The 18868-nt window shown below is 35.4% G+C and overlaps 1 protein-coding gene across 4 annotated transcripts in view; it reads left to right on the top strand.

Moving 5' to 3' along the window:
* Positions 1 to 18868, top strand: part of fam135a (family with sequence similarity 135 member A) — a 98587-nt gene that overhangs the window by 33555 nt on the left and 46164 nt on the right. For all 4 annotated transcript variants that reach the window (XM_039738590.1, XM_039738587.1, XM_039738588.1 and 1 more), the window contains exon 3: positions 12687 to 12815. In XM_039738590.1, the coding sequence (XP_039594524.1) occupies positions 12739 to 12815 (77 nt within the window). In that variant the 5' untranslated portion in view covers positions 12687 to 12738. The remainder of the gene's footprint in view (positions 1 to 12686; positions 12816 to 18868) is intronic.

The raw sequence follows: 18868 nt of genomic DNA, 5'->3' as shown, positions 1-18868 counted from the left end.
CTAGAGTTCCATCTTTTCATTCACTTTCTGTTGTATCCTCAAACCCTCCCTTTTTAGACAACTGTGTCTTTCCAGAAGTGTTCAACCATCAATAAATAATTATGCGGCGTTTGTTATGCCGCGGGTTCACTATTATGTTGTATTTTGCTCTCTCCACAGTTCCATCTTTTCATTCGCTTACTGTTGTATTCTCACCCCAACCCGTTTTAGACAACCGTGTCTTTCCAGAAGTGTTTAGCATTCAATAAATAATTATGCATGACATTGAGCGTTTGTCTACCCGGCGTGGGTAAGCCGTTGAACCCCATTGGGCTGCAAACCGTGGAATTCCCACTAAGTGCGACTCATACGCTCCCACTGGTTGCTTCCCAACCCTTTGTACACACCTCCCTCCCACCTCACTACTACCGTGGTCAGGTGTCTTGGTGGATTATATGACAACGACTCAAGTGACGAGTTGGAGGTGGGCACATGAGCGGGCAGTGCATACTGAACGAGAAATCGGCAGACTAGCATGACGGACGGAGCTGAATTCAAGTGCTTTTCTCTTCCCGTTCCACACTCCGCGACTGAGTGCCGTGCACCCCCATCCCTCCATCTGGCAGGAGAAGGCGCGAGGACGGTCCGCCAGTTTTCAGTCATGGACGATTGTGTGTTGGTTCGTTCCGTGCATTGTTACAATGTTGCTTTTCTAGCTGATTTATTACATTACTGATTTTTCAAATGTTAATTTTCTCCCTCTGCTTAAAAATCATTAAAAAACTGGCCTGATTATGCGGCGTATAGTACGCCGCGCTAATATTATTTTAATATAGGTACTTTCTGATTTATATCTTACTATGGTTTTCAGAATTTTGCATGGTATAAAAGTAAGACTTGTTGGTCTGTAATAACCTAGATCCATTTAGTGTTCCTTTAGTAAGAGTTGCAATGTTTCAGTCCTCAGGCACTTTTTTCTTTTCTCAAGTGAGTGCTCAAAAATGTCTAAAAGGGTTTATAGGTGATATCTTTCATTTCTTTCAATAAAATTGGTAAAATCCTGTCTGGTCCAGGGGTTTTATTAGTCTTCATTGTTTTGTGAACTTGAAATGGACCTGACACTTCTATTTTATTATCTATAAACTCTAAGCTTGTTTTTATGTCTACATGGGGCATTCCATTTTCCTTTATAAACAGGTGAAATATTTGTTCAGTTTATTTGGTTTTTCCTTCATATTTTCAATTATTTCTCCTTTTGTGTAACTGACATTTCTTACATTGTCTTTTATCATCTTTTTACCAGAGTATACTCTGGCTTCACTGGCAAATTATTATTATTTTTTTTTGTTTCTCTTGTGACCCTTCAAAATTTTTTTTGATTTCTTGCTTTAGAGTGCGTTGTTCCTTTTAGTCAGAATTTGGCTTTCTTTAAATTTCTTATTCGGTAATTTTTTAATAATTTACCAATTTTGGGTGATTTGTCTTTTATTTTATTGGTTCTAGTAATATACTTATTTTGAGCCTGAATCAGAAAGTCTCTAAAGTGACACCATATACCATTAATTCTTGCCGAGTTTTTACTTTATCATTCTACGTTTTCTAGATACTTCCTTATCCCTATAAAGTCTGCTTTCCACAAATTACAGTTCAAATCCTGTTAGAGCAAATAGTGGCCCAGACAAACGGTCATGCAAAATTATGTTTAATGTCTTTTGTTTTTAGCAAAATGTAAATTTCAATGTAACGTGTTTTTTTTAACTAAAAATGGCCACCTAAGATGATAATGTGATGTAAAAACACCTAGTGCCATGCCTACACTTTCGATGAGTCTCTTCCTTGTTAGACCCAAAGAAAGTGACAGCCTGTTGCAAAGTTTCCTGTGTCAGTGAGGCTTGGTGAGAATGTAGGTGAGACATCATACACATTGCTGAATTCTGAATCAGTGCTCCACCGAGCATCTGTGTGGGTAGTTGAGCTGTGCGTGGATACTGTACTGTAAGTTTCATAGCGCTTCTCAAAGTTTTCCCTGCGATAAGCAAAAAAAAAGTGAGAAATGGTATCAGTTTATGATGTAAGAAAAATGAACAATTCTGGAAAAAGTTGATTTTGGAATGAAGAAAAATTATGTGGGGAAAGCATTTGGAATTGGGCCTTTAACACTGTCAACAATTTTGAAGGATTGGAAAAAATATAAGACAAAGTCAAAGATCGGACGTTGGTACCTGAACAAAATAATTAGAAAGTCATTTGTATTTCTATAAAAAAAAGTTACCAAAAAAAGTCTCATTTAAAAAAAAAAAAATTACATCTAATATCTCATTTTCAAATACATTATATGTCAAACTTGGGCCACATGGTTAGTTGCATGAGAGACAGAAAGGTGAGTTCAGGTTTCCAAGGAAAATACAGGTACTTTATTATCGTATAGAGAAGGCACATACAGTCTCAAGACTTCATTCAAAATAGGAGCTGTTACTTCAGCACTCAAACACACGAGATAGGAGGCGTGACACAGGCAATAGTCCTGCTTTAGCTCCCATCTTCAGACTAGAAGAGCACAAATGACTCTGAATCACCACTGTGGCAGATCAGGTGCCTCATGCATAATGCCGTGTGTAGAATTCAGAATAAAACATGGTGTAAGGACAAAAGTGGAAATGTGCGTACGCACAAAAAAATCCAGATGCATAAATCTGTGTGTTCCATGTTTTTCCGCTCCATAAATCCTGGTCAGCGTGAAAAGTAACGCACACGCCTGCTGCACCACCCAAACTCCTCCCAGAATTACGCCTCTTTGAATATGCAAATCAATATAACTAGCCCTTAAGCTCAGCGTTCTATGAAAAGGCAATGGCAAAAGCATGGGGGAAAATAGAAGAATTTCTGCGAATACCAAGTGGAGGCAAGGAAAAACGTGCAATTTTTTGGTTTAAACAGTAATATAAACAACAAAAGGAAGTTGACTGAGTGACATAGAGTATCGGAGAAACTCGAAAGCTCAAGTTTACAAAGTTGCTCAGTGCCCGAAATAAAAAAAGAAGTTGTCAGATATCAAAGTCGCTGTGAAAAGGCGAGTCGTAGCCCACCGTCTAAGTGTCATATGAAAAAAAAAAAAATAGGGACACAGTGAGCAAAAAGCTCGAAATGTCAACTTTAATCTCAAAATTTCCAGTTTAATTACATAGTTTATTTTGTCATTAAAGTAGAACATCGTAAACTTAATCTTTAAATTGTTTAATTTACTTGTTTCTCAAATACCATTGTAACTATAGTAGGACGTTAAATGCTTGGTTTTGTATGCGTTCTATTATGTGGTCTATGTGTATGAATCACTTCATGCTTCTTAAACGGGCTTTCTCTTCTCTTCTTCCTCTGCCTGGACACAGAATCCATTACATTCGTTATATTACAGCTGTCTGGATAATTAAACTACTGAGATGTATACTTGATATTTTCATGATGATAGGAGTTAAACCATGTTATTAAACATAGGAACACGGTGGCGCAGTGATAGTGACGAGCTGGCGCCCTGTCCAGAGATTGTTCCTTCCCACACTCCCCGCAAGGTGCTTGCTGCGCCGTGCACGGCCTTCGATGAAATAATTTATTGCAGCAGTACTGTCTCTTTCAAAGTACTAACTCCCAATTCTTGTCCTTCCTTTTCTTTCTCCAAGTAACCAGTCGTCACACAATCAGCTCTGTAATAGATGTTAAGCCATCTGTAAGCTTAGAATACCGATTCTTCAAAACTTTTAAGGAACATTGAAATATCTTTGTAGTACTTTTAATTATTCTATCCATCTATCCCTCCAGGGTTGCACCAGTCCCAGCAAGAATACTGCGACACCGTGTCCTCACATGTTTAATTATTAACAATATAGATTATTTAAATGATGTTAACATTTTATCTGTATAATGTAATAAACATATTTTGTTGCATTTCATCTTAAAAATGACATCGTCCTCCTATCTAAATACGTGCTTTATAAAGTGGCACAGGTTGTGCAATATTATAACTGTATCGCAAGTTTACAGTGAGGCAATTGTATAATAAGTACAAAGAGTTCTTCAAGGAGCAATTGAGGGCACTGATTGATTGTGTTTATAGTTCTTGGGATGTTACTGTTTCTGAACCGCAATGCCCCTACAGGAAAGGCTCTGAAGCTTTTGCCGTTTGAGACTAGTTCAATAAACAGCATGGCTGAGGCAGCAATGCTATGCTGTATACCGATAATTCTCTTTCCGATCAGATTGCACACTCAGATACAGTGGGATAAATAGTCTGAGTGGTGCATTGAGAGGAACAACGCTAAAGCAGCTATGGTATTTGGAATAGTTTGGCCATTCCGTGGACAATTATATTGTTACAGGTTAATTACAATCAGATGCCTTAAACTAATAAACAATATGTGGTTAATTTCAGTGTATATGATAAAGCTGCGTCAGGGATGTGGATCTAAAAAAGAAAGGGAAACCACACTGGAACAATAATAAAAGCACTACTTCGACGCTGGGTGCCGCCAGTTTCCCAAATCGAGTGGAGAACATGCGTACGCCAAGCATTTAGCTAGCATGCAATATGCGTGGCTTTACGCCAAGTTTAGGTTTTATACATCGTGATGTAAGCGTGGAAACAGGCTTACGCAACATTTTTGCACATACGCACCATTTATACATGAGGCCCCAGGAGAGCACAAGGAAGAGCAGGTCAAAGGCTGATGTTAAATGTTCTAAACATCATGCGAGAAGCACATTACATGGTAAGCCTGTTCCTATAATGGACAACCAATTACTTTGCCCTTGGTTTACTGTTTACCAGACGTGGCAGAGCAGCTATGGAGTTTCCTTTGCACTGCTTCCGCTAGAAATGGCAAATCACCAGTCACAATAGTATACGTATTTTCCCCATACTCATTATAACAAAATTTACATTATAACGAAATATTTTTATGGTACCATGAAGTTTGTTAAAATAGGATTTCACCTGTATAACTCTTTGTTTTTTGTACACTTGCATGTTTTCCAAGATAACTTAAAATTTTACCATCTTATCAATGTTGCTTATCAATAACTTCTGGTTTTATTATTCTGTTTTTAAATCTTATGTTTTTGAAAAGTAGACAAGTGTTTCCATGTGTTAAGTTTGAAACAAATAGGGTGACAAAATAGTCATGTGCCATTAGCACAATTTCAATTTCCTATTTTATATTTCCGATAGGTACGTCCCAGAGTTTGGAAAGTTAAACCCTCCATGATTTCCACACCCACTAATATGCTATTTCCTAAAATATCAGGATCTGGCTGTCTGTTACAAACTCCAGTAATCAAATCTCTGGCTTTCTTCCTTACTAACTTTACCTACAGTGATTCTGATGTGTTCCTGTCTTCTATTTTGAATTTTTGGGCCAAAATATATTTTTTCTCACATAGCACCACATCTTTGCCTTTCCTTCCTTATCTAATTTTACTGAAGCACATATAGCTACTAATATTATATTCCTCTCCATCTTTCTCATTTAGCCACAATTTGTAATTCTTGTAATATTACAGTTCCAAATCAATACTGTTGCCTCTAGTTTGTGCTTTTTTCTTCCTCACATTAAAGAGTAAATTTCACAGGGTACACAGCCCTGAGTCTATCCATGTCCACCAAGCGCATCGTGGCAGGATTGGTAAACTCTCTTAAACCATCAAAAATATACAGTACTCATCCAAGCCTGCCAGTTTCAGGTCCCTGTGCATTAACCAGAACACCTCTACAATAAATTAGTGCTTAAAGTTTTTTGGCTGGAAGTCATTCACTTCCACAGCTTTAGCACTGCGGAGCTTTTTAATCACTACAGTTCCCAAAGCCTCAGAATTGACTCCAATTCTAGCCAGTGCTTCCAGCAATGTTTTTTTCTAATAAAAGTATGTCCACTGGGTTTACTTCAAAGCACTTCTTTCACATCTTGGTAATCTCTCCAGAAGAGGTTAAAATTTTCATAACCCTTCCTAAGAACAGCCTGAATAGTGTTCCTTCTATTGTCCTTGAATGGATTGCCACAACCTGACTGAAACCTTCTCCATGGCCTTACGAAACTTATTTCACCAGTGCCCCAGCAGGTTTCATGCACCACTGAGTGAAATTTGAACACCCTCCTCCTAAAATCTCAAGGAAGGCCTTCCTCTTCGTCTGTGTTTTACCAATAAATAAATACATTAAATAAAAATTTGCCTTATTTTAAATGAGAAGCAAGATTATCAGATATGGTATGATGGCCCTGAGTGCAAACAGTGGAAATTTAAAATAGGTGCCATGTGTGAAATAAGAAGGGTGGCAACAGTTTGGTGTGTGCAAATATGGCGAGTACAAATGTAGAAAACATGAATGCTTACTAGAATGAACTGTCAGTAACGCTGAGAACATAGAGACATTGGACAGTGTTTTTTAAACGTACTGATAGGAATTTCTTTAGTTTATGTAGCTTTTGTAAGACATTTTTATAATTATTTTTGTCACAAAAAATCATCAATGCAGAAGATCACTTCCAGGTGTGGGTTTTGCCCGAATACCTCAGTTGTAATTAAATGCAGTGAAAATTAGACATTCTTTTTACATTATGCACACTCGGATATGCTATGGATGCCTCCATATATTCTTAGAATGTATTTTCTGAGGTTGCAGAAGAGCTAAGGTACAGCAGAAAGCAGCCCTGGGTGATTGTGATCACATGCTTAATCATACTCATGTACACTAAGAAGCTAATGTTATTTTTTTAACAGTATGAAGAAGCTTGAATCTCTGGAGTAATCCAATGGGAATGCAAGTGTCCCATGCAAATTCTAAATGGTGGCGAATTGAGCTAGAACCCAAAAAACTTTGTGTGAGTGTGTGTATGGAATTGTCTCTTATGTCAAGGAACCATTGCAATGATCTGTGTCCAGAGTAAGGTACAAACACATTCCCTGTCCTTGAACCTGACAACAAACGGTAACCACTTTACCCAGCTGAGCTAAAGCAAAGTCCTTTCACTCAGTTACCTATTCTTGCGTTTACTGGCACATATTAATTTTATAATAGACTGTTCTAACTTTGTATTACGAAATGTTACCCTATTTTTTCAGGGCTGCATAGTTATTGCAGAAAATTCAGTGACATATTTCAAATCATTGCAGTTACCTTAACTTTAAAAAAAATAAATAACTGCATAAAAACACTTTATTCTTTGCTTTGTCATTCTTTTGGTCTGATGCTCACTGATCTTCATGAAGACTAGTTAACTTAACTGCCAATTACATTTCAGTTTACAGGGAACTAGAAGCACAACTTTATCAATAGTTTAGCGCAATGTGTACTTAAGCCCCAAGATAGTTCACCTACTCTGTGTGTTGAATTGAGATTTGATTTAGAAATCAAAATTGCAACAAATCACAAGATTCCCTCCCCTAAAATTATGAAAAAGTCTCTAGACATAATTGGTTCAAAAGGTATATTGCCTGAAAGACTTTGTTAAAAAAATACAGACCTGTTCACCCATATGATAACACCTCAACCACCAGGGATCTGTACATCATACATCATAGTCTCTCACTCACATTGGGCCATTTTAGAAATGTCTGTCTAACATGTAGTCTTTTAAATATGAGTGGAAGACTCCGGTGTTGAAAACTCATGACAGGTATTGGGGGGAATGTAAATACTTGAATTGCTGTCTTTCATGTAATTTTACACCCAGTTTCTTGGAGGCGACAGTCATCAGATTTAACCACTACATTAACGTATCATACCCAACTCAAATCATCATTGGCCAGTGCATTCATTTTGTAAATAAGGCTGAGTATATTGGTGGAGAAAAGGGTTTATGGGGTTATTATTTTCATGTGTACAGATTTTAAGGAAATTCTTACCTGTATGTGCTAATCAACATGCAAAGATGTTGCCACCCTCCGGTTTCATGAGTAGTTAGTTTCCTACCTGAAAAATCTTAGTAAACAGATTACAGTACTCTTTAAACTTACAAGAAATATTAATTTACCAGATTCTGAAAAATGATTATAAAATTAAATGCACTGATTATTCATGCCTAACAAATTGCTAAAGAAGTTCTAATTGACCAGGGTGCACGTTTGATTAGCACTACAGCCATTATTATAAATGTATTTCTTTGGCATTTCTGTGTTATTCCGGACAATAAGTAGCTGTTAGAAGGACGGTGATATGCAATATTGTAGTATTTTATAGATACATCACTTCCAGGCTTAACCCATTTGTATTTTTGAAAGGATAGCTTGTGTCATTAGAGATATTAAATTACACTTAACCATGAGAGAGGTAAGGAAAGTCTGTCTTTACTCGTCGGGTATCATTATTTTCAGAAAAAGCTTGCAAGTATGTGTTTTCATTTAAGAATCGGTGTTTTCCATTGCATAACTTGATCAAGTTGTTGTGAATCTAAAAGCAACTGCTCTTAAGAAACATTGTGCATAATGTTTTGTACGTAATATCAAAAATAACTGCTACTTTTATATTCTTTTCAAGTTTGCTTTTACACCTAATAGAAATACATGTTACTTAAAGAAAAAAATAGGAATTGGAATATTATTTGATTAATTGAATTATTGTTATGGTATCCAGACCTGGACTGAGTCCTTTCTTGGACATGGTTTTGCAAAGGTGCAGTGCAGCTATTCGTGACTCTGTGCTAGACAAAGTAAGTTATAAAAGTGAATGTGTGCTCATTGTTATGATTAGAAGAATATTAAATTAAAGAAAGTATTAGATGGGCTGTATTTTTAGTCATATGCTACTTTCTCTTGAATACTTTTCTTAAATGTTCTGGAGAGTTTTTCACCACACTTTAACACTAAAATTGAGAGAGAACTTCATTGTGCAGTGCTGCTTTCTCAATATTCAGTTTTCCTTACATGTTAAGGGGAGTTACCACCACAGTTTAAGACTAAAATTGAGATAAAACGTCATTGTTTAGGCTTGCAGTTCAGATGAAAATTCCCCTCCTGTAGTTAGCATATTTAAACTCTGAATCTCTATTGGGATAACATGTAAGTATGCTCAGATAAGTACATTTTCAGTTCATAAATGTCTGTGAAATTAATATTAGCTCCCCAAAAAATCTCTGTTAAATGCCATAAACACAGATAGTTTCATTTGCTTTAGTGGGCTATACAATGCTTAACAACATTGACGGTTTTCTTCTTCAAATACTGAGATGACAGTGAAAGTCCTTTAATGCTGTTATTGTTGACTGCCTTGAAGAAATAAACTTTATTGCTTTCAGCATGAGAGTTCCTCTGTGAATAAATGCAGACATGTTTATAGCTGTGTTCTCTGGTTATATTAAAACCATAACAGAAATATGTGTTGGTTTTGCAAGGCATCACTTAATTAAACATTTAAAAATTCCTTGTGTATCAATTTTGACTCGGTAAGCAAACCGTTCTTTCCTCTTTCTTTTTCTAATTGTTAAAAGTGCTAATGTTTGTAAATTATTTGGTTGAATATAAATTCCTAATCTCAGAACACCCTGTAATGATATACAGTATGTGCTTAAGATTTTTTTAATACAGATTAAGTGTAAAAAGAAAACAAGAATTTACAAAAATGTGTATACTGTGGGAAAATCATATTACACTAAAATGTTTATTATTGTGCTATTGAGTAAATGGTTAAATATTATTTGATTGACATTTTCTTCTCTGACATGAAAGAAAACACAAATTTAACAGTGTTTCTGCTTTACTTAGAATAAGAGTAAGATTTAATCATAATATAGTACTGATGGGAAAATTATTTTTCTGCAAAGTCCATTTTACTTGCTACTGTAGTAACTGCTTCAACAGGTAAAAAAAAAACACTCCTGGCTAAAACAGCATGTTATTACAAGCCTAACACAGTCAATCTCAATTAGCAAAGTAATTTAATGCTGCTACTTGACCTGGCTGCTTGTCTTAAAGTATGAGTGCCAAATGAGTCATATGGAAGTGCTTTCTTCTATTCCTTTGTCGCTCAGCCTTGTACATTTGGCGAGATGTATGTTACATATTTGCTAATTTCATATTTGACTGAATTTCTGAATCAAATCATTTTTGTGTAGGACTAAACATGTAATGTATGTATAGTGCAGTATAACAGAAGAGTTGGGCAGCACTGACATGCTGGGTAACATTGCTTGCTGCCTCACCACTCTAGTGTCCTTGGTTTGAAACTTTCACTTTAATTTTGTCTGTGGGCTTACGATATCTGTGTTGAAGTTCCTCCAGATACTCTGGTTTTAATCTTTAATTTTAATCTTTTAATTTGTGACTCTAAACAAGTGCCATGAGAGTGGATCTTGCTATAAACTGATTGATTCTTGCCTTACACTGTGAAAACTCTGCAGCCTCCAAAGCTTAAAACAACCCATCTCCTGACCAAAACCACCAATTCTGAATTGTATGAAACAAATTTCAGAATATTAGTATATTATTTGAGTGCAGGTTTTCCTTTCTTTCTAAATTCAAAGAGCAAAACATTGGAGCTAATTAAATATAATATGTTGAGTTGTATGACTCCAGGTGTTCAAGTACTAGGCTCACAGGAAAGGATTTACTCTAGATTAGATTTGGTATTTTAATCACATATAATGCTCTGTGTAATGCACAGCTCTTCTGCACACTTCTAGGTAGTTGGTGTTTTTTAAAATGCTATCTCTCATAGTTTTTTCCTTGTAGTTGGTACCCTGATGTTTAATGTACTGCTTACAGACAGCATCAGTTGCTTCAGTACTGAATCTTCGCATTCAAACTCCACACAGAAAGCACCCCATTGGAAAGAAAGGCTCAGGATTAAGTGCTAAGCAGTCCATAATTGTTATGGTAAAATAACACAGTATTTTCAGTTTGCTTATTAAAATGGTTACCATAACAATAATTTAATGGGTATGTGCTTGAAAGTATTTTATGTCAGCATGCTGTTTGTTATCTTCCATTTGTCTGTATGTTGGAAAGGTCTAAAAACTGCTTGTCTAGGCTTGAAAAAAACCCGAGATACTCAGATGCATATGGGTGAGTATTCCTTTGACTAGATTAAAAACGTAGATATTGGATAGGATTCGTAAGTTATGTGTTAATTTAAGAACAACATAGCTCAATGCCCGATTTGTGGTTTCAAGAAGAAACCACAGAGAGGTTACTTCTGTTTTCTTATGCGTGTTGTATTTGGTAATTGTTTCCTTATGCCCTTCATTATAGCTGTATATACACAAGATTTTTGTATTGTGTTTTACTTGGCTGTTAGGTTTTCTTCACTCTGACTACATTGATAGTACTGCATATTATTATACCAGACTTTTCGTCGTTTATTTTGGCTTATTTGTTTTTTCATTTCATTTTTCCTTTTATATTTACCTATATTCTTAAGTGTTTTTCTACAAGATCTTCAGAACCTTCTTTTTTTGGGTGCAAGTGTTGTTAAGTAAGAATTGTGAAAGGAGTTTAGTAAGTTTTGTATTCACTTTTCTATGTGAATGTTTTTTTCCATATTACCATTTTAGGATATGCAAAAGATTTTTTTCTCAAATTTGATGTTATTTTAATTGTAAATACATTGATGAAAACAAATAATAAACACTTCAACAGGTATAAAGGGTTTGAGATTCACAAGTTGTCTTTTAATTGTGACAACGTCATTTTGACAATAAAAACCATAGATTTGTAACAGATTCCTTTGACACCTTCTGCAAGCCATCTTCATGAAGTGCAGTAGATATTGTGAACTTGAATGGTATTTTATTCAGCCAGCCTTGCAAAGACCTTTTAGACCTGCTGCATCTGTAAGTTCAAACGTTGCAAATATTCATACTGTATATTTGGGATCAGTAACTAAAGATAGAGCATTCTTTGAGACTGACAAACAAAACATTAACTAAACTGTCTTAAATCAGAGAAGCACTTCTTGAAGTGATGAAAGTGGGACAGCACATAATTCATTTTTACTTTAAATGTTTAGGCATGTACTTTGAAGAGTTCTGCTTTATATCAGAGCAACCATTGCATTTCACAAATGAGTAGTAATAGCTGTATTTTCAAGACTACAGTATACCGTAACATTCTTACTTGCATGTAGAGCGTGCAGCACATTTCTGGTCTCTGGTGCCATGTTGATCTTCATTTTATAGAACAGAAAACTGTAAATAGGTATAAGGTGGGTGTGGTTTTTTTTTTTTGTTTTTTTTTGGCTATATGAGTATTATTTAAGTAAATGATTTGAAATCATTTACTAATGATTACATATTTTATTCAGTCAATTAAATGTAATTAATTTGTTAGTTCTTTTGGCTTGATGTTGACTGCAGGACTTGAATCTTGAAATTGGGAATGCCACATTATGGTTAAAAGGCAGATTTTTAAAAGCAACAGAGAAGAGATAAGAGTGATGCAGCAATAATAGTGTACTGTGTTGTAGTTCCAAAATAGAACACAGTATAAGGAAAAATAGCAAATTACATGGACACATTCATGATCAGTGAATGATTTTGTATTTGATATGAAAATAGAAGAATGGACAAATATAAATGAATGCTTTGAGTTTGAGTGAAAGACAAAGTTTTGTGTTTTTTTATTTTGAAAATATAATTCTTGATCATATCTATATTTCTGTCAAAACAAATGAACCCTTTGTAACAGTTAAGTTAAATATAAGTAATGCATTTTTCATCTTCTTTGTATAGGCATGGTGCCAGTGATGTAAACAAGATTGATCTTCACCTTCTCAGTTAAAACATGAATGAGGTACAGGCTACTGTGGAATTTTCAGTGGAGCTCCACAAGTTCTATAATGTAGACCTGTTCCAGAGAGGGTAAGTTCAACACGCCCAGCCTTGTTATTTATTTCTTTAAACTATATGTGCAAAGAACACTTTTTCTTTTGTAGATTTTGATGATGATGATGATGATGAGCAACTTATCATGCTATACTCTGGCACCCATGTTTGATAGTTATTTGGTTACCTGTGAAGGTACTTAAGATTAAATGAATTAATAAATGTATATATGTATGGGAAAAATGATCAGATGGCTATGTTTTAATGTATGATTTAGTGGGAATATTAATAAGATTGTATATTTGTCCTGGAAAAGGGGAATCACCAAGAAATCTTTGCATTTTTCAGCAAGAATGGAACAGGTAAGAGAAATTCAATCATTACAGTAGTCTCACAGAAAATGTTTACACAGTCAGCTAACCCTCGTAAATCCAGTAAACTCTGAAAACAATTTCTTCTAGGCAAAAGGTTCTGAACAGTTAACTGATGCTGGTGACTTATGGGTTGGCCAAAATAGTGCAGAACAGACCTAGAATATCTAAAAGAGAAGTGTTAGTGATTTGCTAGAATTGACTGGTTAGGTCCGTAAAGTCCTCAATGGCCTACTAATTGTAAACACATTCATAATACACATTGAAAAAGATATGACATGTGTACAACGCCAGCAGTGACATTTTCAGTCTGCTAAGTTTAACAGTAACAAGCTGACATTACACAAATGTGAAATGGTGCAAAGGGAGAATTCACAACTTTAGAGTCTATGTGCAAATAATTTTGAAGTCCTCAAATAAACACTTGCTGCAAGGCACTAACAATTTGTTCAACCTTCAACATCATCATTACCATAAGATTTTAAATCCAAAATAATTGGGGCTAGCACACTGGTAACCATGCACTGCTGTATCTGCTATGGTTGCTGTCAATGTTGGAGTCACAACCCAGTCCCCTCATTTTGATCTTGAATCTGTTATTACTAATAATGTCTGATCTTTTCTTTACAAAAATGCCTTGTGCTGAAATAAGTGGGGTTTATCAGATGCAACAACAACTGCATTTTAAAGAATACACATTATAACCTTAAATGTCTTGCAAAAACCAAATTCCCTTTAGCTTTCTGTGGGGAAAATGCCAGTGCATCATTTTTCTGTTGCTTAAATAATAAGTAGCTGCATAATGCACTGATGCCTAAAGGCATAAGTGTTCCCAACTTCCATTTAGCACACATGTTAAAAATTTTATTCTTCAATATCAGCAAAACCCAGACTGTTGAACTTATTTTATTAGTCATAGTAGCCTTTTTCCCCTAGTTAACTTCTAATTTATACTTTATGGATATGTATGAATGTCTCTTCTCTCCATAGATCATAGCTGAATGGACAAAAAAATACTTGACATAATGATACTGTGAAAAAGATAATCTTGGAACTGTAAGCATTCACTTTGAGAATGATCCAGGATGGTAATGAATAAAGCTATTCTGGTGCCACCTCAGGACTTATTGAGGACTGTTTAAACTAGTCAGGGATGTGGACATAGTATGTACTGATAGCATTCACTTAGAATTCTAAGTATTAAGTAAAAAAATAAGGTGTATGTATTACTTTTCCACCACTACCAGGCTGGTGGTGTCCTTTGACAGAGGTGGTTAGTCACTCACTGTCACTACACTCCTTTTCTGCCACAGAGTGTTGAAGAGTCAGACACTCCCCATTACAAACACCTTGTCTATTTGTCTGGCTTAATACTGCCTCTACAGTTTGCTCATTTAAATATGACGCCAGTTTTCTTGGCTGCCAGCAATTAGTATCTTTTGAAAAGCCCTGGATTTACTCCTGCTGCCCATTACTTTTTGCCTTAACTTTTACTCAAGAGTTGACTTTTGATTTAATAATTTACCGACGCTGGACAGTATCACTACTTTGATGAAAAATGTTTTAAAGTCATCTGTAGCTTTAATGATAATGTATAAAAGCTGTGATCAGAAGTTGAAAAATGTTAATTGTAATCACTAGAACTGGAATCTACTGTATAATGCAGTCACTGGCCATTTCTGAAGGACTTTTTTTAACATGACGCATTTCTTTTTCAAGTTCTTCGTGTTCTGATAAACCCATAATCTGTCTTTCCTGCTGCCTCAAACACCCTGTCAACAAACACACTACATTGTAGATGAGTAAACTTGGGGAGGGCATTGGGTGTAAGACTAGCGATGGATGAATAATCTCATAGTTAATGGTAATGAGGTTAAAGAGGCAATGATCGGCCATTGTTTTATACCAGACTCGATTTTTCTCACTCTCTACAAGTCAAATTAGTCAAATTAATTGGATTTGATAAAAACGTTTAGGTGTTGCATTAAAAAAAATGAAATCCATAAAATTAACAAAAGTCATATGTGTTAACTATGATTAACCAGCAGCATTAAAAATGGCATAAGACTGCATAAATCTGACTTACCCTTAAACTAATACTGTACATGCCTGTAATTAGCTGTGATTTTCTGCTGTGCAACAAAGTGGCTCTAGGGCACATGGTAGGCTCTGAAAAATACAGTGATTGAACATAATATAAAAACAAAAAAAACAACTTATGCTTAGCCCATTTTGCAGGGATTTCCACATCCAGTAAGAGCTGTTCAAGTCTACTCAATGCAGCATCTTCTGGTGTGTCTTTTCTGACATCATGTCCAGACCCAAGACTGTGTAGCAGTGCTCCGACGAGCTGTTATTTGAGGACTGTAGGTTTTTTTTTTGTTTTTTTTTTTCTCTCTCTCTCTTTCCCCCCCATTTCTGTTGCTCCGTTTAATGGAACACATTTGCACTCACTCTGGTCTTAATTAACTCTTAATTGCAATTTGTACTTCCTGTACATGGCAATTAGTAGACTGAGTAGGGCCATTTTAAATACTTTAGAGTTGCCTCACTATTGATTAGAGGACAGACATCCCCTCTAACAGATGTTATAATAAAAAATTTACCAGCTGCATAAATTTCCCTTTTTATTGTATTTTTGTACCATTTTGGATTATATTAGTGTATTTATATTTTGCTACTATTATCATTATCTTTTTAATAGCAAAGGACATTATGCATTATGTAATGCATCCTTACCACAGCACAATCTTGCATCTAATGTAAAGTGTGGACTTTTTCCTACAGTATTTCTTTCGTGTGGGATTTATTCTTTGACACTGCCATTCCAAAACACAGAATTCCTTTAATTTATTCTTTGTTTGATTTGCTAGATTGTTAAGAATTATCGATATAACAGTAAACTCATTTGTGGCTCATTATCTGCTCATTCATATTGTACAAGATAATGTTTTCATGACTGTAAATCTCGTACTTCTTTCAGTAATGGCAAGTCCATGAAAACAACCTGAAATTAAAATCACTCCCCCTACGTACACTATGTATGGAAGGAGAAAGATAATTGTTTTAATGGTGTGTTGTGTAGGTTTTTGTCAAGTGTGATTTTTTTTTTTTTGTTCTGGTCTGAAAGATCAATTTTAATTAAAAAAAAAAAATGGATTCCCACTGTGAAAAGTGAATGTTTAATTCATCAAAAGGTTGCACATGCTTTAGCATCTATAGCTATAACCAGATGTTGCCCCTTTTTTTGTGTAGGTAAAGATTTTTTACTGACTTTTCTGTAAATGTCATTAGAGACTGTGAATTCCGTAGATATGGCCATGAGCTTCTTTTATCAGTTAGCAGTTTTAACAGAGCTAGGCTTTTTGTGGCACTTAAATTTCAGTTTGATTTACTCATCTCTGAGCAGCCATCTCTCACTATGGTAGACTTGTGTGTTCACGTGTTAGCAATGCATTTTTGTAATTCATTTTCTTTTTCACCATTGCAGCCTGCAGTAAAACATATTTTAGAGTCAAGCAGCTGATAATGGGCAGTTGAAAATGACTGGTTAGTGTTTTTCACCAGAAAATGGCCCTGTCTTTTTCTGTTTGGTGTATAGCTTTGTGATTACAATCCCCAGATTAAGAATTGAGGCTGTACATTTTTTTTTTCATTCTGTAGAAACCTGCATTGGAAATAATTTTGTAGGATGTGCCTGCCTCTGGAACAGAGTTAGAGGATGCTGCTTCTTTTCTTTTAAATCTGTTCTATGTTTATTTTTGATCACATCCTCCTATAATCTGTTATCTGTTACACATGTCCGGTAACCCAAGGTTTTTAAGATTATCTTCCTGTTCTGTACCCATTGTTTTTTTGCTACACTTTCCAATACTGTTTCCTTTAGTTCCTTCCACCTCTTAGTAAATATCCGTAGTTGTCTACATTTTAGGTAATGTGCAGAATTTTATTTTTAATGCTCAAAATGTTTTTTTCGTATTACAAAAAAGAAACTATATTGAATATAAAGAAGGTTATGTTTTTTATTATTATTTTTTAATGTTCAAAGCAAGAATCTGGTTGTTTGGCTGCAGTTATAGACAGAATCTTGGGCCTTTTAAAAGCACTATCAGCAGACCAGTATCCTAAAATTATCTATACAGTACATAGAAATAAACTAACTTAAACAGTCTGGCAGATTAAACTGGCCCGTAATTAAAGTAAAAATAATGTATGTTGCCTTTTCAATGATCCTAAAATATGTTTGTAGTATAGTAGCAAGAGTGTAGAATATGCATACAGCAAGTTAAAGTCAGGCTAACGTTTGATTGGAACAAATTGTATTTATGTCATATTCTTAGGTAACTTCTCAGTAGTATACTACATAGACAGTGGAGAGAAGGAAGAATATAGAAAGATCTTGGAAGACTTTGTAACAAGGTTGAGGGACCATCCACCAGCAAACAAACATCACTAAAATACAGGAGCTGTTGGTGGACTAGAGCTAATATACCAGGGTCACCCTGAGATTAGTTACCATAATCTGTAAATGTGTCACCAAGTTATATAAAATACTTTGGTAGTCTAGATTGTATGGAAAACACAAACCTACAAAGGTCTGTTCTGACCTACCAAAAGGCTAGAATGGGCTCTAGTCCTTTAATTTGTGTGACTTGCTGTTGGGGATAGTCTGCTAGTCTGTAGGGGTTGGTGTTTAGTTCAGAACTCTAGTCACTTAAAGAAGCAACATCATCTCAGGGGATGACATATGCCTGAATAAACAGAAGCAGGAAGACCAGCTGTATTACAGGATTGATCCTGGACATTGATCCTGGACATCTTGGATACATTACTGTTCATCATTTCCTTGGGATTTTGTACCAAAGCACATTAACCACCATCTCATCCTACCATTTTCTACTAAGAAGTGTTGCTGGAGATGTTTTTTGCTTTCCGTCAGTAACCTTTCAGACTTTATAGTACCTATTCCCACCTTTTTACCAAAGCCTGTTATAATAGACACATTAGCACCGGAATAATAGATTAGATTAGATTTTATACTTCTTTAAAGATAAGGTATAATTGTAAATGTACACTGGGCATATTGTTTGTACAGTTTTGTCTCCTGCAGTGTTGTAATAGTTTTTACAGGTTTTACTATTTTTTTTCTTAAGACATCATGTTGCTTCTAGAGCAAGCAAATTTCTAACTGGCAATCAATTATTTGCCTGTCTGTCTGTCTATCTATCATGCTTTTCATTTTTATCCATCCATCCATCCATCCATGTCAGTCTCCATTAAGGTTCTCTGTTAATTCTGGCATTTAATTTGTCTTTTTCTTTGCATCTGTAAGAATGTGTAGTTCATGACATTAGTATATTTGTTTGCAGGCTCTATGATGTATGATCTAGAGTTAAAGAGAAGCTGTTGAAAAAGTATTGCACTAAATATTTCATGATTCTGACACAGTTACCCATCTTGCCTTGAGGCTGCTTTAAGGGATTTCTTTTTTGAAGAGAGATGATGCTTTTCTTTCGTACAGGGATGCCAGTCTACCAGTTATTACTCTCTGTACAGGCTCTTGGTCTATTTGGATCTTTGAATTTTAACTAGCCCTTAAAGAGCCTGGTTTCCTTAGCATCTTCTCAGTTGCCCGTTCCCCACGTTTGCACTTCATGACCAGCAGTTCTTGTGGCATGTGGGTCTTGTGTCCAGGAGTACTCTGGTGAAGTCTTACAC

The sequence above is a fragment of the Polypterus senegalus genome, chromosome 16, assembly GCF_016835505.1.
Source record: "Polypterus senegalus isolate Bchr_013 chromosome 16, ASM1683550v1, whole genome shotgun sequence".
In the NCBI taxonomy this organism is placed as follows: Eukaryota; Metazoa; Chordata; class Cladistia; order Polypteriformes; family Polypteridae; genus Polypterus; species Polypterus senegalus.
This window is presented reverse-complemented; position numbering and strand designations above follow the sequence as displayed.